Source organism: Neodiprion virginianus, chromosome 1 (genome assembly GCF_021901495.1).
Source record: "Neodiprion virginianus isolate iyNeoVirg1 chromosome 1, iyNeoVirg1.1, whole genome shotgun sequence".
Taxonomy (NCBI): domain Eukaryota; kingdom Metazoa; phylum Arthropoda; class Insecta; order Hymenoptera; family Diprionidae; genus Neodiprion; species Neodiprion virginianus.
The window spans coordinates 13,435,901-13,461,635 of NC_060877.1; the positions used below are offsets into that span (position 1 = coordinate 13,435,901).

At 35.1% G+C, this 25,735-nt stretch overlaps 1 protein-coding gene across 11 annotated transcripts in view; it reads right to left on the reverse strand.

The window, feature by feature from the left end:
• The window catches only part of LOC124306678 (C-terminal-binding protein), a 45,248-nt gene that overhangs the window by 1,367 nt on the left and 18,146 nt on the right, over positions 1-25,735 (reverse strand). The window contains exons 1-9 of one of the 11 annotated variants that reach the window (XM_046767573.1): positions 17,461-17,542; positions 17,298-17,352; positions 16,033-16,549; positions 14,065-14,352; positions 13,348-13,536; positions 13,069-13,158; positions 11,968-12,124; positions 8,231-8,408; positions 580-4,691 (exon numbers count right to left, since the gene is read on the reverse strand). In XM_046767573.1, the coding sequence (XP_046623529.1) occupies positions 4,364-4,691; positions 8,231-8,408; positions 11,968-12,124; positions 13,069-13,158; positions 13,348-13,536; positions 14,065-14,352; positions 16,033-16,230 (1,428 nt within the window). In that variant the 5' untranslated portion in view covers positions 16,231-16,549; positions 17,298-17,352; positions 17,461-17,542 and the 3' untranslated portion in view covers positions 580-4,363. Of the gene's footprint in view, positions 1-579; positions 4,692-5,130; positions 5,202-8,230; positions 8,409-11,967; positions 12,125-13,068; positions 13,159-13,347; positions 13,537-14,064; positions 14,353-16,032; positions 16,550-17,005; positions 17,214-17,297; positions 17,419-17,460; positions 17,566-25,735 lie in introns of those variants that run through there. The other 10 variants (XM_046767599.1, XM_046767583.1, XM_046767563.1 and 7 more) reach the window with 10 other exon arrangements.

Below are 25,735 nucleotides of genomic sequence, written 5' to 3' on the forward strand. Positions count from 1 at the left end.
ATATCAATATATAAATAAAAAAAAGAATCAACAAACATGAAGTAACGAAATGTGTTAATAAAAATAGGTCAGGATAGGTGAGCAGGATTTCGTAGGCCTGCAGCAGCATTCACCACAGCACCGTTGATTATTGTACAAATATTGTATTTATTATTATTATTATTATTGTTGTTGTTATTATTATCATTATTATCAATTATTAATTATCATTAATATTAATGTTGCTGTTTTCATCATGTTCATTTTTCTCATCTTAATTTCATTTTTTTTTTTTTTTTTTTTTATTTTTTAGTATATATGGTTTTAATGCAAAACAAAAAGAATATTTTGGCGCCGTTTCTGTCAATTCGAAAAGAAAAGAATGGAAAAAAAAAAAAGAAAATGAAACTGATACAATGTAATGTCGTATGGAAAACAAATAATTGAAATCAAATTAATGAATATATCTAGTAAATTTTTTACTCCATTTTTTTTTAACACCACTGACAAGCATGAAGCTTAAAAGCAGCGCTAAGTACCTGTCTGTAAGTTCAATATCGAAATATCCACAAAAGGGGTTGCGTGGATGGGGCGATGTACTAGTTTATTTACTGTAATTAGGTTTTTTTTTTCATATTAATTTGCTTTCGTTTTTTTTACAATTCAAAATAAGAACAACTCCTTTGTTTTTTAATGTATGTTTTCACTTAGCGAAATCCTTTCTATATATAATGATGTATTTATAAGTAATAATATTCTGAAAAAAAAACTTAAAAAAAAAAGAAACAAAAATGTATGTATAATGTTTTTACGTTACGAACTTTGTACCGATCTGACGTAATAAGTTGGTCCTGTCATCTAGATTTCTAAATAAGCATGTGATTCAGAGACCATCTCGTCACGCACAGACTGCACGTCGTGAATTTCCGTTTAAAAATGTATATGTGCCTCTGTCTCACGGTATGAATGGGTGTGAGAGTGTCTGTGTACCTGTGTACGCATGTCCCAGGAGTGTGTATATGTGTGTGATGCTTCATAGTTTATTTCATTCTACAACTCCTCGTATATCCATAGTCAAACTTTTATTTTTTTTTTTGCGTCAGATTCTCATGCCACTTGGAATGATATTATTTTATTATTATTTTTTGCTTTTATTTGTTTTTTTCTTATCATTTTCTCTAATTGTCGAAAAAAAAGGTATAACATAGGGTGGATCTACATGAGTTGAATTCTGTTAATCACGTACCATAAATACAAACTTATCTATTTAACACTCAGTTTGACAATCGAGTATAATGACAATTACACCTTTTACTTTGAACTAACAACTAATTATAACCGTTGTCGAGATCGTCATACTTTTTCCAAGATTTCAACAATATATGAATGCATTATAATACTATTGATGATATTCTCAAGGTTTACCACGTATACGTGATAAACAGAATTATGTTAAGTGATAAGCATCCAGATAAGCATCTACGCATCCATCGTTAAGTCGATAGTATTCCCCAATTTATGAAAGCATAAAGTAAAGTTTCGAGCACCTGCTAATTCCCGATTTCATTTCTTATCAGTGTACTTCATTTACGTAAAACAGTTTCTTAGAAAATATCAACAATATACACATTAAGTTTCGAAATAAAACCAACTTATCATGCTGAAATTTCAATCAAAACGCAATAGCTATCAAATCGTTCAATTAACTTCGAAATGATTAATTTTCCGAAAATACAGAGCAACATGAAAGAATAAAATTCATATTATAAAACGTTTGTTGGTATCAAATGTTTTATCCGTGTAGCTACTCGAAATTTTTACAGCTCACTCATCAACAAAGTTGGTATTCCTGCTTGGTATTAATTTCCAGCTAGCATGTAACATAAATTGATACCGATTTGGGTGAAAACACCTCTTTTAGTGTTCTGAGAATAGCACTTTATGTTTTGAAACCGCGATATGTCGATCTACTTCAAGCATTCACGTACTTTGCAGCTGCCATTGATAGCTCAATTCTAAAAAGAGTCCAGATAGATAAAAATAATCTGGAGGCATATCACATTGCTACATTTTCTTGCTGATCTACCCTAGGAAATGAATTAATTTTAATTTCAGTGATTAAAATTGAAAAACAGATCGAAACAACTGAATAGATATGTGTATGTCTCTAAAATAGATTTTTTAATATTTTTTTTTCTTTTTTATTCAATTATTATTATCATCGCTTTCCATAATTATTCTCAAAAAAAATTTCCATTTTTATTCATGGATTTGCCTCTCGATAATAGAATCAACTGTTCGTAATATCGCATTACTTTACTTAATATAATAATTAATCATATTATAATTATCAATTAATAAAACTTGTTTCTGCTTGTTCTATATCTCGTTCTCTCTCGTTCATTCATTTTCTCGCGATCTCACTTTCTCTCTCTTTCTCACTTTTGCTCTCTCGCTTAAATTCTTAATCGATAATATTCACCGAAAAGCACAAGTTGCTGTTTTATTTTTATATATAGTATCAGTGCCAGAAGAAAAAAGAAATACTTCGACACAAAAGTTCTCGATGTATACTCGAAAATTTTAGAGATTAATCTGGCTTTCGGTCAATGTTCTTTTCATGAAAAATAGAGATATTAACGATTGAACTTCGTGGATAATGGTTGATGACAAACGCCGGTAGAATTGCAGCGAGTATGCGGTTATATTTTTTCCGAGTGCAGCCCGAACGCTATTAATCTTCCGAACAATGTTGAGCTGCTATTATAATTGCTATAGAATCTACCGCGGTTTCGCTCATATTCGAGGCCATCAGACAATCAACGCTCCATAGACTAACAGCAGTCACACTGCAAGCGAATAAAATTATAACGTCTCCTGACTGCAATTTCACGGACGTTTTGGAATCCTGGTGCACGGCATCCTTACCTCTATTTTTCATGGTTCTGCTGTTCCGTAACCCTACAGTTAATCAACTTGACTTGCCGTAGCTGTGACTTTACGCACTTTACAGGTGTGAAAAACTAGAATGGTCTAATATTTTCGAGAATTATCTCACAATCTTTGAATTGACGGAAGGAAAAAAAAAATTCGTACAGGCTTTCACGTTTCATTCAATTACAAATTTTGTTCTTCAAGTAAAAAATTAACTGTATTTGTAGTTTGGAACTTTTTTTTTCGCCTCAATACGATATTTTTTTCATTTGCGGTGCAGCCCCCAATCAGCCGTAACAACTTTAAGTAAATACTCAGTATATAAAATTTTCGAAGTAAACATAATATGCCTGTTCGAAATACAGAAACTGCATAGCCACACTACTGTAAAAATTGGTATAGGTCATAATGTTAACATCATTTTTTCATATGACAGCTTCTTTTTGTTACACAGGCTTAAATTTGAGAAAACGAAACGTTTCAAGTTTGTAAATACAAATACTAATCATGCATTTCTCAAATTTTTCACACAATTCAACTTCTTAGTTGAGAAAAAATTGTATTTACGCAACAATTGTATTCAAATTAATTTCTCCCTCAATTTTGTACAGAATGTGCCACAAGTAAGTAAATTTGGTAGACATTGGGATTAGTGCTGTGTAACATCTGAAATACCAGCGCAGTAACGATATTGATTTGTAAATGTTTGACAAGAACTTTTAGGCCATTTACAAAATACATACCAAGCTTAGTAACCATTTGCAAATAGCACAAACATGTAAGCCGAAAATGCCTAATATGGTACATTTTTGATATAGAAAAATACGTGATGCTCCTGTGAGTTTCCAAAAGTACAATGGTTACTGATAAACACGTCAGTGGATTTTGATTGTATGCTAAAACATATCCCAATACATAACAAATTGGCAGATGATAATGTATTCTTGCAAACACAATATCATTGGGTGCAAGCATGATATATGTCAGTCAGTCACCCATCCTTGTTCAATGTGCTACTATCGATTTGAATTTCCATTAAAACAGCTACACTTGTTGCAATTGTCATGTACCGATCCATATAACGTTCTGATTGGCTAGGAGAGGTGTTGTACGTTTCAATGCGCAATAAAAGATCAAAAAATCCACAAATGTAAACAGCAACTACAAAGAGATGCTATTATAATAACGTAGTTTGAGTAATTTTTTTCTCATTTTGTTTTTGCTGACGAAAAATTTTTCAAAAATAATGGAAAGAATGGGGTTGCCTTGCATAGAACCCTTTTGTTGTTGCTTGTTTTTTTTTTCTTTCATGTTATGATTTCCACGTTTTTTTTTTCTTTTTTTTTTGTCAAGGTCAGGGGCAATGTGAATTGGTTAAGGAAATGTGATGGGATGGGAAAAGGGTAGAGCAAAGTGGAGTGTGAGGATTCCAAAGATCAGGGGTTCAAGGTCAACGTGGGCTAGGGGCAGAGGGACTAGGTCGGGGGTCAGGATCGCTTACTATGCTGTGGGGTAGAACGGGCAACCCACCGGCTGAAGGCGCGGAAGCTGGACCTCCTGCACCTCCGCCACCGACTGAGGGGCCAGTTGGTCCCGTGGGTCCACCTCCACCTCCGCCCCCTGTGGAAGAATTAGGCCCACCGCCTCCTCCACCCCCTCCGACAACTGAGTGACCACTGGGAGGCGGCGGGGCCGAGTCATGAGGGGTCGTCGAATGCGCTTGCTGTACAGGCAGAGTTCCTGCGTAGTAACCACCGTTAATCCCTTCTGGATAACTACTGAAAAAAAGCAAACGAAAAAATGGTTTGTATCATGCGTATTTCACAGGGCTAAAGAAATAGAGAAAGGTGGGACGTAAAATTTCTGAATATAGGTACGTTTACTATTAAACAGGGGTTTGCGACAATCATTTTTGATATTACGAAATTTTTCTGAACTAAATTCAGTGAGAATTCGAATTTTCTTTACTATTTAATATCGTATTTTTTCTTCCTTGTATGTTTTTATTGCGTTATCAAATGCAAACAATGCTGTTCTTTACTGAAAAATTCGTATTCTCTGTAAATTATACAACAATATTTTCGCAGTATTTGTTCTCAACCATATATGCCTGAGAATGTAACTTTCAATATATTTCTGAGGTTTTCATTTTTCTTGTTATAATCATTTATTTTATTTGCTTTGTTTTTGTTTTTAATTTGAAGGCTATAGCCTTACCTATTTTATTTGGGCAAAATTCTCAACCCCTTTGGAATTAATCAAGGGATCTATATATGACATCTTTTGACCTGTAGAATTGAAAAATGACAATTAAATTGACGAAATTCAAATAACAAATAATTCAGAGCTGATTTCATACAATCTGACTTGAAAAAAAAAAAAAAAAAATATATCTCACAGCTTTGATATAATGAATGATATTGATTAAAACCAGTTAGTAGTACATTCAGCTTGCAAAAGTATGTCAGACATAGTCTGAAACAAAAATGATTTTCAATAATGAATTAATTTTCACATTTGTATATCTTTTAAGATATTTGATTACTTGTGAGATTTTTTCTGAAGCCCAGATTGAATATATTCCCGCATGCTGAACTCCATACTAATAAGTAAATAAACGCAGTTAAACCAGAAAACGGCAGAAAACTAATTTCTATTCAATTATTTCTGTTTTTCATCAGGAAAAGTATCATGATTTAAAAACCCTATTAGGTACAATTGGAAAAAGATGTACCGTTATTATCAGATTGTGTAGACGAAAATGCATTTCATAAAATCTTGGAGAACATGAGTCACCTCAAGTTAACTGAGATTAGGAAAACAGAAAGCATAAAAGCAAGACTATAAAGTACACCCGAGTTAAGTCGATTCTGACCGCCGTCTTAGTTTAAGCAGGTCAAAATGAGGTTGGCTCCAGCAGCTTGTAACCAATCACATTGGTACATCGAGCAGATATGGCATATGATATTCAATAGGTATAAGTTAGACGCTAGTGCTGCCAACCTTATTTCTGACCCGCTAAAATTAGGAGGATCAGAAATGATTTTACTCGGATGTACACCGGCTGTACGAAAGGTGTCATGGACAATTGTCAAGCAGCTGCGTACTAAATATTTGCATAGTTTTTCAAACCAAAAGTTAATCGGTGATCCTTGTATTCCAGGCAAGCATTAATTATATTTGGAAGTAAACTAGAAAGATTAATACAACACAAAAATTGGTTCCAACATTCTGGTATAAATTACTGAAATATTCGTGTGATACACTTCGCGTGCGGTAAATTTTTTTTTCTATCTATGTTCATTGAATCTCAGAATTGATACTGTTCTTTGTTCTAAATGCAGAATTTTCGATTAGAAATGGTTTCTTCTAGGCCAAAAGTGATCGTTGTGGCCCATACTAATCTAAGAAAATTATATCATTTATCATGGACATTGCTCTTGCCCATGCATTGGCTCCATCACAACCCTATTAAAATATTTGACAATAATTACCATATGGTAATTGCAGAGATTTTAATTGCAACGCTGATCTAACAATTTGTATAAAATTCAAAAAGAAACATTAGGACTTTATAAGAGCATTTTCACAATCATGCAAACAATACAGAAATTGAATTTGACGCAAATGGCGTGGTAATGACTGCAAATCTGGGTGTATTGGGACTCCGAAGTAAACAATAAAATATAAGAGATGTTATAGTATTACAATCCACATTCAATAATCAGTTACTTATATTAAATAAAATTCATATAAAAAAAGTCGTCTGAATTCAGTCATGTTTTGATAATTTCCTCAATTTCCCTAAATCGACAGATCAACTACAAACCGCGCAAAATCCTAAAAAGTGCAATGTGCATCAAAATATTCATATTGCCATCAAACCAGTAAGCATAATAATACAAGCACGCCCGGTCTGTCAAATTTCTCGTCAAATGAGAAAAAAAAAAAAAAAAAATTCACCCAATATCATGTGGAAATACGTGAAGCTGGATTTATAAAAAATAAATATACGTAACAATGTAATCTTCTTTCAATTACAGATGACGATTTTTCTCACTAATAAGTTACGTCATAAGTTGTTAACATTGTAACTTAAAAATAACTATACTTCAATCACGAAATATAGGTGAATAATTATACAAGTTGAAAGATCGGAGTATCATTTCATTTACTTATGATCTTTAATCTACTTGATTTCGATCAATATACTGATTGTGTATGAGGAAAGAAACCAAATTGGTGAACACCAGACAGGTGAAACATCATTGCAAGAAGCCTGCGTTCAAGTTTCGAATGAATCATACATATTCTTTCAAGAATATCAATGTTCTAACGGCACACAATACAAATTGTGAAATTTGAAATACAAAATTTAAAGACAATTAGATGACTTTTCTAGTAATTATCCAAATTAAAATACATTTTGACCGCACATCATTTTCATTTCAAGATATTTAATGATACGTTAAATAAGCGGAAACATAAGATAGAAGGTTGAAAATACAGGTGTTCAAGATTCGTTAATTTGGAGTTGACGAATCTTCAGAATTTCAAAAACGCCATGTTATATACAAAAAAAAAAAAAAAAAAAGCATAAGTATTACAAAATATTAGGTAACATTAAGTGATGAAATGAATTCATGGTGAAAAATAAAAATTGTATAGAAGTAGAAAAATGTTCATTAGTTGAGAAATTCTGTTCAGTTCATGAATTCCAAATTTTAGACAGGCGTGGTTAAGGTTTTAGTATTCAAAATTTGAAGCAAGTACTCGCACACCCCTAGGATTAATAGTGAATGCGATAGATTGTGAAAATAGTTAGAATGAATCTTCAGCAATATAAAAAAAAAAAAAAGTTAACGAGACAATGACATTTTTTACCCAATAATAATACACTGCACTTACTGGGTTATGTTGAAAAAGTGAAAGTTATCTGAATTGCGTAATTGGTTCAAAGTGATAAAATGCGCAAGATATACCAAAATTATTCTTTATAAAGGTGTACTTATTTTTCATAGTTAGTACTGAGAACTCTATCCCTATGGATCGCACATGTACAACCATCATTAGGTTACATTAGAACTGTAATTCTGGACAAAACTTTCCACTATACATCAGCGTATTATATTATTATCAATTTTGGCGTCTCATTCACTTTTTGTAATTATTATCATTGTTCTTAAATTTAAACCATTATTAAACATACCCACATACGTTTTGAGCAACCGTCACAAGCTGTTAGCTGGAACTTTTCTATATCATGACTAGAACACCCTTCTCTACACACTATGCTGACCATAAGTAAATAACTTACCCAGTAGATGAGAGGAAGTACTCCTTATTCACACAGTTGCGTAGACAATCCGGAATGCGACCGACAATAGCACGTCGTATTTCACTGGCAGCCATTTCGCGAAGTTCTGTGCAGCTTGCGTCACTATAGAACGCAGCATGTGGTGTGCACAACAGATTTGGTGCATCCTTCAACGGACCTAAACATTAAATTTTCACTTTTCCATCAAATTCTCTAAAGCTTCGACGACACACAGTGATGGAACTTCATTCACTATTCTATATACAGATATTTTTCTGACACTATGGATACAATTTCCATGTGATTTAGGAAATGTTGTTATAATTGCGCATGGAATTTTCAAAATCGACTATTGCATGAAATCGACCATATTTGGGAAAATAGTATGGCTTAATGTGGAGGTTAGACGTTGTTTACATAAACCTAAAATTATTATTCTTCCAAATAAAATTAAAATAAGACATCATGAACAATATTCAAAAATGAAAAGGTCAGCAACACAAACTGAATTACAAAAGTACGTGCAATAGGGGATCTGAAAACTTTTTGCGAACATTGTTCAAGCTATTTCAAGGAAATGCTTAGCGTGATTGATGAAACAATTGCTTAGAATGCTGCGGCAAATAATATAAATCAAATATCCTATGTTTTTCTGATATTCTTGTGAAATAGATTATTGCGTAGAGAAATTCGATGTATTCGAAAACAATGCTAACCAGAGAACAAAAAAGCTTGGCTGTTTTTGTAATGGGCACAATCACACAATTGCATTTATAGCTTCTAAAAATCGCTCAGTTTGATTTGTAGAATGTTTGGATAAAGTAGACCAGGGCAAAATGATATACTTGAAAAATTGCGTGTAAAAGTGGTGAGAGATATTGGGACAAATTGAAATATAAAGAAAAAATTCAAAGAATGAATTAAAACCTATTTCAATTGTTAATTATACGTACATAAATCACTGTATATTGTAGTAGAATATCAAAACTTGAGAATCGTTCGTTTCATTCACCAATCAATATATTTTTATTAAGTGTTATCAATTTATGTCAAGTTTCAGTGGCCACTAGATGGTAACAAAAACCTGCAAATTACTGAAAAAAATGGTGTCCATCATCACATACTTTATGTCCTTTCAAAATTTCATTCGAATCAAATAAAGTGTTTTCTTCGTGACTCAGCACCTAAGTAGCTGGTAGTAAAAGAAGTTCCAAAAGTTTCATGGCTTGTCTCTAAAAAAATAGCTAATGCAGCATAACATTTTATGGGAATTGGTTCAGCCATTTTTTCTAGAATTTAGGATACACAATATAATTATTCAAAAGTAAAACAATTTGCCGTTTTATAACTGGAAGTGTTGGAAGCTTGAATAATTTCATACACCATGCTGTCCAAGGTTCATCCAAATTCGACAAGCATTTCACCTGTAATTCAGGACTCACAAGGCAACGTGTCTTGCAATTACATATTGAATATCTTTCCAATATGTCCCTGAGTTTGATGAGGACTCGACTAATTTCCTGAAGTTTTCCAGAGCCCAAAAATTCAGTAATTTCCTGATTCTGTCACCCGTCCGTGTTTGAAAAAATTAAATCTGTGACTTGTTTTTACAAAAACAAAACCCAGTAGCAACAAGATTACTGATTAAAGAAATATTTGTCCAGCAAACATTACATCCCACTGTTGTACAGCAGCAGTGCTCTGATAAGAGACTATCACTTGTTTTCAAAGGAAAACGTAAAACTCGTACAATTGTTGAAGTTGCAGAGTTACAACAATCAAATATTGTCAAAACTCTGAATGGCTAGATGTATTGATTGATAAAATTCAAACGAGGCTGAAGCTAGAAGCCAGAATTAGCAGCCAAACGTTCTACTGTTCATTCAAATAAGGTAATGAAGTTTGAAAATTTAAATTTTGTGAAATACCTTGAATCACTAATTCTTTTCTAAAATTGTGAGGATTAAACTGAACTACATTTTTCTATTTCCAAAAAGTTTAACACGTTTGGCTGCAAACTCTGGCTGCTAGCTTCAGCTTCATGAAGTCCAGTATTTCAATTCAAACTCAGAAATAAGCCTCCGGATAAACGTAAAATTCTGAACAATCGGCAGTATTTCATTGGTGCGAACATAAAAACAATTTTGATATAGTTGATCACCGATTTGATATAGAGAAGGTGATTTAGTTACTTCAAGAACTGAACCTCAATTCACATTTCCAAATGTATTGCAATAAGCTGTTCATCTGTTTTGAAAAATGACAATTACTAATCAATTACAATAGAAATAATTTGAAGTAAGAAGCTTTATGCAAATATATACATTAGGGTGGTCGTTAAAAATTAAAATCTTTGCGGCGCCCGAAAAAATCCTTCCTTCTGATGAGAAACTACGGGGAAAATTTTGCTTTTGCGATTTAAACAAAAATAACACGTGCCGACGGCCAATTGAAGTTAATTTTTCGATAAAATTATGGTTTTTTTTTTTAATTTGTCTCAGTAGTTAAGTTTGGGTAAAAATCATCAAAAACGGCTTGTAGAAAATTAAATTCTCTACAAAATTTTCAGCAGTGATTTTGATAATAAGTTAGAATTTATAAATTTGATATTGAGATTATTGCGATGGATATGAACGTTATCAGAAACTTAAAGGAACATTTTTATAGAGAATTTAATTTTCTATTAGCCGTATTTAATGATTTTTACCCAAACTTGAATACTGTGACGAATTTAAAAAAAAAACTATAATTTGATCGAAAAATTAACTTCAACTGGCGGTCGGCACGTGTTATTTTTGTTTAAATCGCAAAAGCAAAATTTTTCCCGTAGTTTCTCATCAGAAGGAAGGATTTTTTCGGGTGCCGCAAAGATTTTAATTTTTAACGACCACCCTAATATACATCAAAAGTAAAATTCACTAAAAATATAGATTCTCAAAGTTCAGCAGACATGTGCAAACAGCATACAATATTTTAAAGTGGCAATAAATCACTCCGCAATTAAAAATTTCGAATTTCCTGCACTGCCTTGAATTCGAAACAGAACAGATTTCATGCATGATATTGTTGGATGCACATACATACAAGCAGTAGGGTAAAAAAATGTTTATTCAATAGGATTTAAGGACGAGGGATCATGATATCTACGCAAAAAAAGTGATCTCATAGACACAAGAATCTAATTACCAATTATGTAAATGGAATATAGTTATCACCAATAATTGTACCCATTCCATTTATAGATACATTGGAGCACAGACTTCGACTTAAATTTGACTCAATCAGGCAAAGAATACATGAAATGGTTCATAACTATTTCAATCTCTACATCATGAGCACAAAAACTTGAGCATCGTAAAATACGTAAGGCAACATATCAAAATGGGCAATAATGCGCTAGTGATAATTAACCATTATATGGATTAACTATTTCGTCACTTTACACATTGAAGAACTGAGAAAACACTAAATAGGTACCATATTGTTCTGAATATAAGCCAGTTTTTTGTCGTTGACATCACCCGCCAAAATTGTCCTAGTCTTATGCGCGGACCCGTTTTATGTGCGGGTAACTAAAAAAAATACCCTGAAATATTGTCTCAGAATTGGGGGTCGTCTTATATGCGGGGCCGTTTTTACTCGGAGCAATACGGTAATTGTTTGATGCATATGAGTAGAGTGATATTGGATAGTAAATATTAATTGGGTAAGGTTTTGTTAGGCCAAATAGAACTCACATTGGGCGGACTGACCCTGAAAGACATTGTAGGGTTCGTTCTCATGGACATCTAACGCTGCAGCACGAATACGCTCTTGTTTAAGTGCTGCTGCGAGCGCATCATCATCAACTAAGCCACCTCGCGCTGTGTTGACCAAAAACGCTCCTGGTCTCATCTAAATTAGAATAAACATTACTATTATTCATATCATGTTATACATTTTGCAACATCAATTGAATAAATCTAAACATCACAGTCATTCTTAATTAAGGGGAAAAAATTACATAATATAATGATCGCAACAGTTTTCACTGAATGGTGCTCATTTTTATCAACAATATCATTGGTGACTGGCTTTGTATGAAAAACTAGTTTAATGTAGTTTCACAAGACAAAAATATTCATATTTTTTCAATTTTCTTAGTATCAATAGTGAGTCTGTATCATTGCGCGTTCAAATTTCGTGTAATAGCAGAAAACTAGTGCTAAAAATCAAATCCATCTACAGTTCGACTATTTATCAAGGATCATTGACATATATTATTAACGATGAAGTAATCGACAGTTTGACATCAATTATTCCATTACTCTGGCAAGATCCTAATACAAAACAGAAAATATGTAAGCCGACTGCTGACTTCTGTTACAGAAGGGCGCCGTTATTTGTCGAAACTGAAACTGTGAGATGGTATCTCTTGAGGCTTCACTTAAATATCAAATTGTAACAAGGCACCCCGTACCTATATGATACATGGTTTAACGGATCCCCATACTATTGTTAATGCCAGTACAGTTACTTCACATGGGTCGGAACAGTACCTCAAAGTGTATAATTCCTCAAGTCCATAGCACTTTAGAGCAGATTATAGTCCGAATTAAAGTAGGATTTCACATATTTGCCAACGTACCAGTTTTGTAGGAAAAAAAAAAAAAGAAAAAAAAATGTGTGCCAGCATAATTCTGTGATCACATTATTGTTCAATGTCAAAAGCGTGCTAAAAATCTGTGAGGTTTGGTTCCTCGAAAAGATCACCTCTTATCTCATCAACGTTTATTTAACAATAGCTAGTCATTAAATTTCAACTTCTTCTCATTTACCCTCTTAAAATAGTTAATTACCTGTTTAATCGTAAATTCGTTGATTAGGTGATGATTGTGTTCGTTCAAGGTACAGTGTAGAGATACACAGTCTGATTGAAACAGAAGGTCCTAAGTACAAAAACGAAGATATATTTAACACATGGATATTAATAATTTATGGTGAAGTGAAAGTATCGAATATCATAACATTCATTGTTGAAACAATCTAGTAGATACAAGATGACAATACAAGCAAGCTGCTGGCTAAATTACCTGCTTCGAATAATATAATGATTATACGTCAGTTGATAAATTTACCTGTAATGTATAAACCCTGGTCAGACCCAGAGATTTTTCAATGCCATCAGGAAGGTATGGGTCATAGAAAATGACATTGAAACCAAAGGCTTTGGCACGTAGAGCAACTGCCGAACCAATCCTACCAAGCCCCACGATACCGAGTGTATCACCACGTATCCTTGCGCATCCTTGCGCTGCCTCTCTCACCTAAATTATTACCAGCCACAAACATTTATTATTCAAGTTTTTGATATCAAACATTACATTTTTGTATGTCATAAGGGAGGAAGTTAATTGAAATGGTAAAGAGAACCTTATCGAAAACTATCCTTCAAATAAAGTTTATTTATAAACATTCAAATTAATTCCCAATTATAAACTAATGGTAAAAGAAATGTGGAACATTTTCAAAAACATTATTTCTTTCTCGATAATCTAATTCGTCATCAATATCGATTGATTTTAGCATCTGAAGGCGCATAAGCTGTGATTAGTGGAAATGGAGTACCATAAAAAGGGCTTTTGCATATTGATGTTGCAAATCTAGATTAACTATTTTGAAATTTATTTCCATTTTCAAGCATGATTTAATTAAATTTTAGAGTGTGTAAAACATGACTTGTCGTATTTAGATTGACCCAATGTATCAGGAATTATCGGAAGATACAGGTAACAAAAAGAAAAATATTTCAACAAACTTTTGTGATACAATTCTAATTTCGTCACAATAATCACCTGTTCAGGCCCTGTGAATTTCTTGCCTTCACGAACCATGTTTGCAAGCCAATAGGTACGTCGGTAAAGATTTAGAATCAGACATAAAGTAGTATCTGCAACCTCTTCAACCCCGTATCCAGGTACATTGCAGACAGCAATTCCAAGTTCGCCAGCTGCTTTAACGTCGATATTGTCCACTCCGGATCCAATCCTCACAATGATACGCAGAGTTTTAAATTTTTCGAGGTCCTCCTTTGTCAGTATGATAGTGTGCCACATCAGCGCACCCACCGCTTCGTTTAATACCTAGAAATAAAAATATTATAGTGAACAAAAACATTCGATTATAATTTGAAATTGATATGATTACTTCAAATTTCGTATTTTCATTTTTGTACAGAATTTCCAAGTCGGGTAGATAAGTACAACTAAACTTGCTCTCGTGCCTTCAATCGTGTTCAGTGTATAGCAGATTACCAAAGTTAACGCAACGTTAGCACAAGATCGGCAGCTGTACATCACAAGGAAAGAGAAGTTGATTTTTTTTTTTGCAGTTTATGGAGTACTGGCTAATTTATAATAAAAATGCTTAGTTCACTCGAGATGCACTAGAAAATTTTTAATGCCAAAGAAACGTAATACGTACATTAGATGTTTGAACACTGCTATGTAATATAACACTCCTTGCAAATTCAGAGTTTTCTATAGTCTAATTGAGTTCAGTTTTTTAACGAGTAATTGAATCTCTTCTATTAATTCAATCAGTTATTTGTCTAACATAATGGAGGCAGCCAGGTTCGCACTGATATATTTATTATTCTAGGATGAAAGTGATTCAAGGAAGCAGAGTGCCTGCAAACTCTAGATAAAAAAATTGCCGAATGAAACCTTTTTATTATGAAAAGACTGGAAAATAAAGAATTGAGAAACTCCTTTCACAAAACAAAGATCCCTGACAATATTCTCACTATTCCAGAACATGGAAAATTCTCATTATTAGATTTTCCCTAAGCAATAGATACCCTCAACTTATATTAAAAAAAAAAAAAAATATGCTATAACAAAGTGGTCACCACTTCAATTTGAAAAAGTCTAACAAAAACAACGGAAATTTAAATCTATCCTTACCAGTATTACAATAATATTCCACAATATTTGATGACATTTTTTTACCTCGCCAAGTAAATTCAATCGAATTCAATTTTTTTGAAATAACAACAATGACAACAACAACAATAACAACTATCAGTCACATTATACTCTTTCGGGTATGTCCCCATAAGCCGATAGCTTGAGCGGGGTGAGAGAGAGATATGATTAATAACAATTATTATGCGTCTGCAGCCGTCTCAAGATATTTAATGAAAACACCCGCTTTTGCACATGTGACAAGGACATCTCTAGAAAGCCTTGTCAACGTGTAGCTAGACCAAATTGGAACCTTAACTGGACGATTTGCACCTAAATGATATGACCCGTCTTATGATTTTCGCGAGTTACCGCTCAGATCCTCATTGATGCACTGGAGTTTCGTTATGAAGCACTCCTGTTCCATAATCTCGCACACTGTGTACGACGCTACTATGGTCGGTTGACCACAAGTATACAAGATTTATATAAATATTTTTGTATTCACGATTGAAGAATTCAAGATTTAATTAGGCAGATAAAAATATTAAAGTGCAATATTTTAACAACCATAATATTTTTACATATTTTCATTTTCAGAATTTAGTGACTTTTCCAAATTTTCCAAACCTGTAACTAATTTTTTTTACTGCATTAATATACGTTATGTATTTTTTTTTAATAAATAAAACTTAATATATCACAAGAATGTTATCTCCTCTGATATTATTATCTTGATGCAAATCTATGGAATAAAAACAAACTTAATTTAACCTTGGAAAAATAAACAAAGCATAATGTTTAGCTGAAAAAGTATAATTTCGACATCACATACAGCTCAGCATTACTCCAACTTACCTTTTCGTGAATCTCTGAAGTGGATTGAGCGTCGCAGAAGGCCACTGTTGCAACATCTTTGAGTATAGGCATTTCAATGGAACAGTCTCGCCCATCAAGAAGGGCCACGAGCGGTCGTGTCTGAATGGGTCCATTAGCAATTGGACCCCGCAGGTTCTCCATACGAGGGCGTTTGGGCATCATCTTCCGCTTGTCCATCGGTCAAACAGCCCCCCCTATTGTTATTTATTTATTTATTTTCGATTTCTCTTTCTTTATGTTTGCCAAACTCCTGTCACCAGGAGTTCCAGGATAACGGCCGTTTTTCTTGGATTTAAATTGAGGTTTAGTATTCAATTTGTAGCTGTTTAATGTTTCTTTAAACAAAAGTCTGTAACGATAGTCTTTCTCGTTTTGTTTTTGGTCCTTTTCAATCGTTTTTGTCACACAAACTGTTTTTGCAAAGCTGACTTCCGGTCGGTTTTTGGACAGGGACCGCCGAACCTCCAACGCATCACGATTTTTTGCAGAACTACACCTGAAAAAATACAGACAAGAAAAGAAGAATAAAATATTGTATTAGAGCATATTCTCAGACTGCGTGTGGCAGCACGCACAAAACATTAATTAATTCGATATTCTATCATAAAGAAGTTGTAAAATTGAGAAATGCAACCTAAAAATAGGTCAAACATTTGAAGAATGAACTAAACGTAAATTTAGCGATTAACGTACAATAGTGGATTGCATAGATTTTTTTTAAAAATAACGAAAGATTAAGGACTCGAAAACTTCGAATATCAATTTGAAAATTAGCACAGTACTCAGCAGAACGAACAGTATTTGCGTACAAATATCGCATATTTTACTTGATTAATATTCTAGTCTGTAGCGGAAAAGATGAATTCACTCGATAACGTGTGTCTTAATGATACCTTAGTAGTGATATTTAGCCAACTAAAACGTAACCGACTGAAATTTTTTTTACACATACTTATCCCGATTACTGCTTTTACCTTTTAGGTTACCTCGGCGCGCGCCGGGTTCCCACTAGCTGAATACACAAAACTATTGTCTTTCGAATGATCACAATAAAAGCACGAGGTTATCAAAGGATTATAATTAACGCATGTAAGTCGAGAGCGGATGAAAAACTTGGTAAAAGTATCGGAATTAGCGATGAAAGACACTGAACGCGACGAGAGTCAATGGCTGGGGCTGATGTATTATGAAAGGTTAGTACGATGGCGTTGGTCAGTGGGTGAACGTTTTCTTCCTCAACATACCTTCGTGGCATGGCCCGAACACTCGCTGCGCTCTTCTACCTACCTCGATGAAAATCTAGTTGAATTTAAGAAAAAAAGGAAATAAGGGGAAACAAAATTACGTTCGACTGAAAGAGAAAAATAGAAAAACGGTCTGCGCACTTTCAATTATTCAAAAGCTTACCATCAATAGTCTCAAATTAATACACAGTGAATATTTTTACTTTTACATATATACATAAATCAAAATGACGAATATCTGAGTTATTGCTAACGCGGTATAGACTACTGGTGCGTTTATACGGTAGAGCGGGAAAACGGTGCACTAAGCATGTCCTGAAGAAAAACCACAAACTGTGACTAGTGGCGCCCCTCAAATGATCCCTGGCATCCGTGTGCGTGTACGACACGTATCTGCATTCATAGTACTATGGGAATGTTCTCTTTCATTCCCCCAACCGACAGAAACGTAATTCGTGAACTTGTCCGAATCGCATGAGACACACGAGCTCTTTTGCTTTTATTATTCCTGATTCAAGCGTGCGGCAGAAGGGAGGGGAGATTTATACATGTGTCATCAGACTTATATGACACATAATTGTCCGTATAACAACCAAGTGAAAGAAAAATAAGAAGAAAGAAATTTGACCCAAAGAAATTCGGACAATTAGACTTGATTTACACGAATAAAACGATATGCCCGGCGCGGGCTATAAAAGGGGATCAAGTGCTTGGCTCAGCAAAAAACGTGGACGCGATAGCAGTGTTACTAACACGAGAGAATGCAACCCCAGCACTTGGGCACATGTTGTGCCAACTCAGCGAAAATATAAAGCTCATATCATCTCAATGAAACGGAGGCGCAGAACAACGATTAAGGTCTTTTTGGATACTGCCAAGTGCCGAAGGTTTGGGTGATGTGAAAAATGCTCCAAGTGATCATAAAGCCGTCATTCCTTCGTTCCTTCTCTCCCTCCTTGCTTCCGTCCGTCCGTCCGTCCGTCTCTCTGACCATCGGGCGCGCACGGCGCATGTTGGGACGAAACCCATTGAATCTCCATGTTTCTATCTTATTGAAGTTAGTAACATTATCGTAACGATTCATGTTGCGGAAAAACCGTTATTTCGTTACTTTTGAATTGTCTAAATTTAGTAAACCACAATAAAACGGAACACACTCATATTTCGAAATCTTTGTTTCTTAAAAACCGTTGTAAGATTAAGAAAATAGCGATTTTTCCCCATTGTTTCGTTACGATAGCGTTACCTACTTCAACATCGTACGTTTCTTGGATACGTGCGTCGTAACCGTATCAGCAAAATTGACATTATCGTGCATGAAAATGAAGTTCACTCGTTACAGTAGCCACAGCGCATGTCGATACAACGGAAAATGAAAAGTTATAAATTAAACGGACATGCTGGAACGAAGCAAGCACTTCGTAAAAAAAAATATATATGGCATTCCGTGTCAAATCGCCCACCAGTCTATGACCTTGACTATTTTGGATTCTTATATATATATTATTTGTTTTATTATATATCATTTTTTGCGAACATTTATTCTTGTTTTTTTTTTTTGAGAAATTGTCAAGTTATTCTATTCAAGAAACATAGCGATTTAATTTTATTAAAGGTTAAATCATTATTGTTTTCGAGATAGTATAATAATTTGTAGAAAAAATGACTGAATTCCAGTATTTCGTGATATGTATATAAATACATTCAATAAAACCGAAAAAATGGCAAAGGTCACGGGCTGGATGATTTGTTGCGAAATCGCCCATAATTGTACATAAATATAGAAATATTTCAAAGTATACAACATGATATGCATACAAGTCTTTTTTTCTATCAAGTGCCTGACGTGTACGTATGATATTTTTTAAATAGCGATCGTGCATATACAAATTTATCATCGTACTAAACCCTTGCATTCAAACTATGTGCAACAGAGTTTTTATACTTGGGGACAACGAAGCAGAGAAAGTGGCGGCGAGCAGTTGGCGAGGCGAGCGGGCGGCGGGGGTCGGGGGAGCCAGCCGAAGTTATCCAATTATTGTCTAACCTGGGAGCAACTTCACTCGGCAAGCCCGAGGAGCGGCGCGGCAGGGCGCGACGTAAACTGGAGGGTAAGCTCACCCCACAATCGAGCCATGATAAAGTAAAGTTTGTTTCAAAACTCGACGCAGGGGTGCCCTTCTTCTCCGACTGCTATTGGCAAAACGTGAGATTTAAATTATTGTCTCAATCTGTGTAAATATGACGGATATACTGCAGGGTTTAGTTAACTTATAACCAATGCTGTCCTCGTTTGACAATAGAACTGATTCTACTGGAATTTATCCCATGCCAAGTGTGACGTGGCATATACGTACGATACCTGCGCATGCATGCATGTTTTACTTGTATGTACGATACAATTACATTCTCGGGGCATATATGTATAATGTAAATATCAAGTACGCGGTGTTAACATGAGTCTGACGTGAGGAGCGTGGCGTCTAAATAACTGGAGTATATAGAGGTAATACGTGTCACTTTTACAAGCAAATCTCATGCTACATTTATATGCATACACAGATGACTATACACACCGCGGTGTTTGTGGTTTAGCTTCCAAACATTTCTTATTGTACATACACGAGTACGGCTTGCGTGGTTTAAAAACAAACTTGGTTAGCCATACGAAATGCTTTAAGTTACGAATATGTTGCGACGAATGATATAAATATATTATAGAAAATAAATTGAGTAATTCTATAGTTCCATGTTCAATATTACAGATTTGTTGTTTTTTTTTTTAATATCCCTCTGCGCCGAATTGCTTTATATCAGGCAATTGAACTTGTCACACATTGATTATATATTTAAATAGTTCAACTTCTAATTTAAGTTTTTTTTTTTCAGTCAGAGACTATTTTGTTTTATAACTCGTTAAAATTTTTCGAGAAATCAGAGAACTCCACATATAGATAAGTAGAAAATTTCCCAAGTTTAACTGTTCACCGAATCCAAATTCTAGCAATTTGGCATAACTCGAATCATGTTCGCGATCAACACTGGAAATGATGCAATGGTTTTCGTCCCTCGACATATGTCAAACATGATCTTGATTTTTAACAAGAATTTATCTTTCGAAATGTCATTTTTAGTGTATAATTTTTGATTAGTGAAATAATATCGCATATAATTGTAGTTCTCTATGATGTATCCATTTATGTGAACATTCTGAACAAAAAATTCATCTATAGACGAGTTTTACGTAAAATCTTGTAATCATTATACAAAAAAAATTGATAGCCGCTACACCCCCCCCCCCCCCTCCCCCCATTTCATACGTGATTTTTTTAATGCAGTTATTTTTCGACGTTTTACAACAATAATGTCAATAAAGACGCAGGTGATCGTTGCAGAGGGACAAACCAGTATAGGTTTACGGTCTATAAAGTGATTAGAAACACATAAAAAAAATACATCAAGGCTGTTTAAATTCAACCGAAATAATTCAACAGCATATTATAGTAACACAAGTACATGGAGTTCGTTCGCCAGATAGTTCAATGATAAACAAGAAATTGTACCTAATATACAAACGCGTTACGCGTCAGATAAGCCTTCCCTCCGTCTCCTGACTTAGGTATCAGACACAGTGGCGTAAAAGTTACGCGCGAGTATGCGAGCATGTGTGCGTGTCGGCAAGCATCACTTTAAAAGTTAGTTTTATACTACCGAAGAATCTACCAAGTTGAGAACCACCATATCGCGGGAAATAGTTCGAGTCGAGGCAAGAAGTTCACCGCGAGAACTTCGACTCAGAGTTCACTTTTTAAAAACTTGCAGCGAATTTTTGACGCCAGTGCGACGACCGGCCGACCACCCCTCCGACATTTTACATTTCCTGCCTTTTTCGTTTTTCATACTACTCTTGTCGCTCTCTTTACTGAATGAGCTGTAAGATCGGAACAGAAGTTTAAATTTATCGAAGGAAAGAATTCAAATCTAACCCTACAGTGGCACTTAATAAATTGTGACGTGACGATACTTTGTTACACATCTGTAACAAAAACGTTGAGCGCCTCGTTTAATCAAACATGAAAAAATAGATAATTGGAACTATACTGCATATTTTTACTTCATCTATAAAATATGGGTGCATTGAAAAAGCACTAGTGATTTTTAACAAATTTGAATCAATATCGACAGTAAAGGTTAAGTTCGTAATCACTGATACGTCTCCGAACAACGATTGGATATCGGTGACTTGGAATCAGGCTTCAACGTATCAAACAAGAATTAAGATTTATAGTTATACGTAAAAATATCAAGATTAAAGAGAAGTAGTTGGTATTACGTGATAGTCTAAGCTACATATATCTACCCACAAGATATTGAAACGAAAAATGGGAATTGCACATTGGTAATATAGAGAGCATAAGTCTAAATTTCCACGCTAGCAGATACTTATAAGTATATAGTCAAAAGTAGTTAAATCGCGTAAACTATGCACTTATGCATACATAGAGAAAATTAGTAATACGTATAAAAACTATTTTGGGCGAAAATTCACAAATTATATAAGATTGCACACATTTCTACAGTTAATATTATTTTCTACTAAACGTAACATTCTAGTCATACTAAATCTTGAAGCACATTTTTTGGAAAACTGCATTTGGTCATACTATCCCATATGAAATAAATATTTGAATCATTGTAGCGAGACTATAAATTGCACATTTCTTACAGTCGTAGAATATTACCCGTATTTTTACGTTAATCTTATTTGCATCAGATTTTACACTCGACAATAATCGTCAATTGAAGCGAATGCCTGTGAAAACGAAAAAGTTGATCAGCACTGAACGTATAGCACCGAAAAGTTGATGAAATAACTCAAGAGGTGGTTTGCTGGCGTGACTCAAATTCCCCGCCCGGCAGGTAGGTAGATAGGTAGGTATAACCGTCGAACATTAAAAGAAAAGAGGGAGGAGGAAATATTTTTCCTCTCTGTTCGGTTGTGGCGTATGTCATTCTTGCTCTTTCCAACAAAGTACATACAACAGGCCCCCGCGGAGAGAAGAAGACTACTTAAAGTTGGCCGAAAGTTTTGGCTCGGCAGCAAAGTTAACTCAGTTAAGTTCTACGCTCCTAAAGAGAAACTTGGTCCGAACTCTCTCCCCCCTCCTGTTTCATGTGAACGAACCTCAGCCGAACGTTTCTCCCTACCTTTGGCACCGCCTCGCTATAGTATACATACATATATATATATATATCCGCACATGTATTAATACGTACACCTGAGATATACGCGTGTGCATAAGGGCAGAAAACCTCTTTGAAGTTCTGCCCCGTATTGGATGAGTTGTGTGTTTTTGGATTACCCCATTCAACTCATATAATACATTCATTTGCGGGATGCACGCGCGCTTGTAACGACATGACGTCGCGTTTTTTATAAACAGCCGAGTACGTGAAACCTGTTGGCGTTTCTAGTCTTGTGTTATTTTCATTCACCGTATATCGTCGCTATATTGTTATACAAAGAGACAACACCCGCCGGTCTCGTACGATTACATGGGGGTCCATTCTCGAGTATCATTTCTCCGCATGGACAATGGACATTTGGTGACAGAGTGGGACATTGAGTAGGACATGATGTGGGCCTCAATGCGTATATTACTGCAAGCGCGCGGTCCCGTTTCTCATGCCTAGAGACACATTATAGATCCATGTATAATACGAAATTGTGCGGGCTGGAAAAGAAGCATTATAAAAGAAGGGTCATTACTTTACCGGCATCCGGCCGGCATCAACCCCATTTCCTCTTCTTGTTAACCGCCGATCAACTATTGACTGTACCGTGCACGCACACATGCTCGCTCCGCCGTATATATGTACATACGTACGTATAATAATCATACATCTAGACGTTTATTATACCAAGCCGAGTCCCGATCCCGCCGGTGTCCACTCACGGTCTGCCATCAGCCAAAGCAGATCTCCTCCGTAGAGAGACGCGAAGATGCATACAGCAGAGCTACAACTACAACATATACTACGAAGGAATGCGCGCCCGATTACTCGGCCTTGAGAGAAACGCCGAAGAGACCCGCGCAACTTGCCGATGCGCACACGCCTGTACGAGAGTCGGTCGGTAGCGCATTCGTTCCTTCGGTACGTTTCTCTTCTTCTATCCATTCTCGTCCGTTCGTGCAATCGGCCCGTCCGCATGGGTAGACGGACGGATGGACGGACAGACCTGGCAGACAAACAGACGGTCGTTCGGTGGCGGCCTGGCGTTGCGTGTAAAGGAGGCACGACTTGTACCTGCGTTGGCATAGTATAACAGTGCGAGAAACCAGAGTTGTGTCGGGCCGAGTTAAACTCGTTGTCAATTGTCGGCGCGGCGTGTCTGTAAACGATTGAGCGTACGGAGTTATGGTAGATACTTAGTCCGGTAAATGTGCATGAAAAATAGTACTTTTTAGGTATGAATCCGGAAACTTGATCGAAATGTGATTCGATGACGCTGAATGGAACGATGATAATAATTTTGCAATTAACCACCGAGATCATTATAAAACAAAAGGTTAAACCGTTTAATTCGAAACCTAATAAATTTATCAAAGAATATCACAAACACAAGTTGTTGGGGATATAAAAAAAAAAAAAAAAAAACCGTATAAAAGTATTGTATATTCATCTTCGTATCTTCAAAAGTAAGAGAGAAAAAAACGAAAAACCATTTAAACGGGCGGAGGGGGCATGGCAAAAATCTCCGCTTAAAATTATAAGAAATATTAAATTCGTATATATGTCGGTTTTTTTGTTGTCACATATTGCTTTAGTGACAGTTGATCTAACTTTGTTTGAAACTAAATTTTCATTCGTCATCGTCTCTTATCTTTGAAGATACGAAGATGACCATAGGATACTTTTTTACGTTTTCTTTTTTGTCCCCAACAACTTTTTTTTGACATATTTTTTGATGATGTTATTACGTTCCAAATTAAACGGTTTAACCCTGTTTTTTATAATGATCTCGGGGGTTGGTTGCAAAACTATTATCACCATTCGATTCAGCGTCATCGAATTACTCTTCAGATGTATACTTAAAAGGTACTACCTTTCAATTTTTTTTTTCTTGACCTACTTAGTCTTATCTTAGAGTTCAAGGCCCGACGCCAAGATGATAAGATTAAAAATTTCACAATATTGTAATATTTTTCTCTCAATTTTATTTATCTTTATATGTTGCGGTAGGGAAGCTTCCGGTTTTACTTTGTCTCTGTCCTCTTTTTAGAATGTATTTCAATCAAGCCATGCCAATCAGGGCTTTCTCGACCGACGCTTTCACAGAATGCACAGTTTGTGCGAAGTGCTTCAAAATGTGTTTTCGCTGTGAGTTGAAAAGACTAAGTTATCCGGAAATGAGAAGTGCCACTTCGAAAATTTTGAGCATTATTAAACGACTTCCCGGAAAACTTAGAATACAGGTGTAATCACCTCCCAATATTTTTGGCTTGGATAAACAGTTTCCGTAGAACACACATGATGACGGCTGAATCAGCTACCAAAACAGGTTAAAACGGCAATGATTAAAATCTTTCATGGCTAATTTTAAGCACTACATGCAACGGTTTAGATACATTCTATCACCTTATCGTCACAAATACACACGTCGCAATAGACAACGTGTAAACATAATGCGGTCGAATACACTAATTGAAGATGAATGGGTAGGAAAATAACACTTAACGAGAGTTTATCAGACGAAGACAAATTTCTGTCCAACTTCCGAAGCAAATAAAGTATTTCTTTCCAGAATTGAAAGTATGAAAATCGAATAATATGATATAAAATAGTTTTTCAAGCATGATTCGTTAAAAAAAAAAAAACCATTTCAAGTCTAGTGTTCTCATTTCTAATGCAATGATCTAGACTCTCGCTGTATGCCGCATGGTAATACCTCCGTATGTATAATGTATCCATCATCCACGGATACAATATCTGGCGTAAACTATTCAGGCATACGTAATACGTATGTATGGGAGATATAAGTGAAAGACCGCTGATAATACTATATTCCCTGTTTTTCCTCCTTCTTTTACCATGTGCAATTCTCTTTGTTGGAAAGCTTATCGTCATGGTTTCCTATAGATAACTGTCTAGAAATACACTTGGGATAGAATCGCTGTGACTTGAAAGAAACCACAAGATTGTCCTCGTGTACATACAAACACAATTGATTGCATCTCCGACATGTGTAGATTTACGTCTAATGATACGGCAAAGATCCGCGAATTTCAAGATGCATTCGAAGGTGACACGAAGGAGGAACGCTAGTGGAGTGGAATGAATTCGAAATTGTTATACAACAGTTTTATCATCTTCTGTGGAGAGTTACAAGTTGCACGCCTTATTACGTATATCTATAATATGCATACCTATGTGGC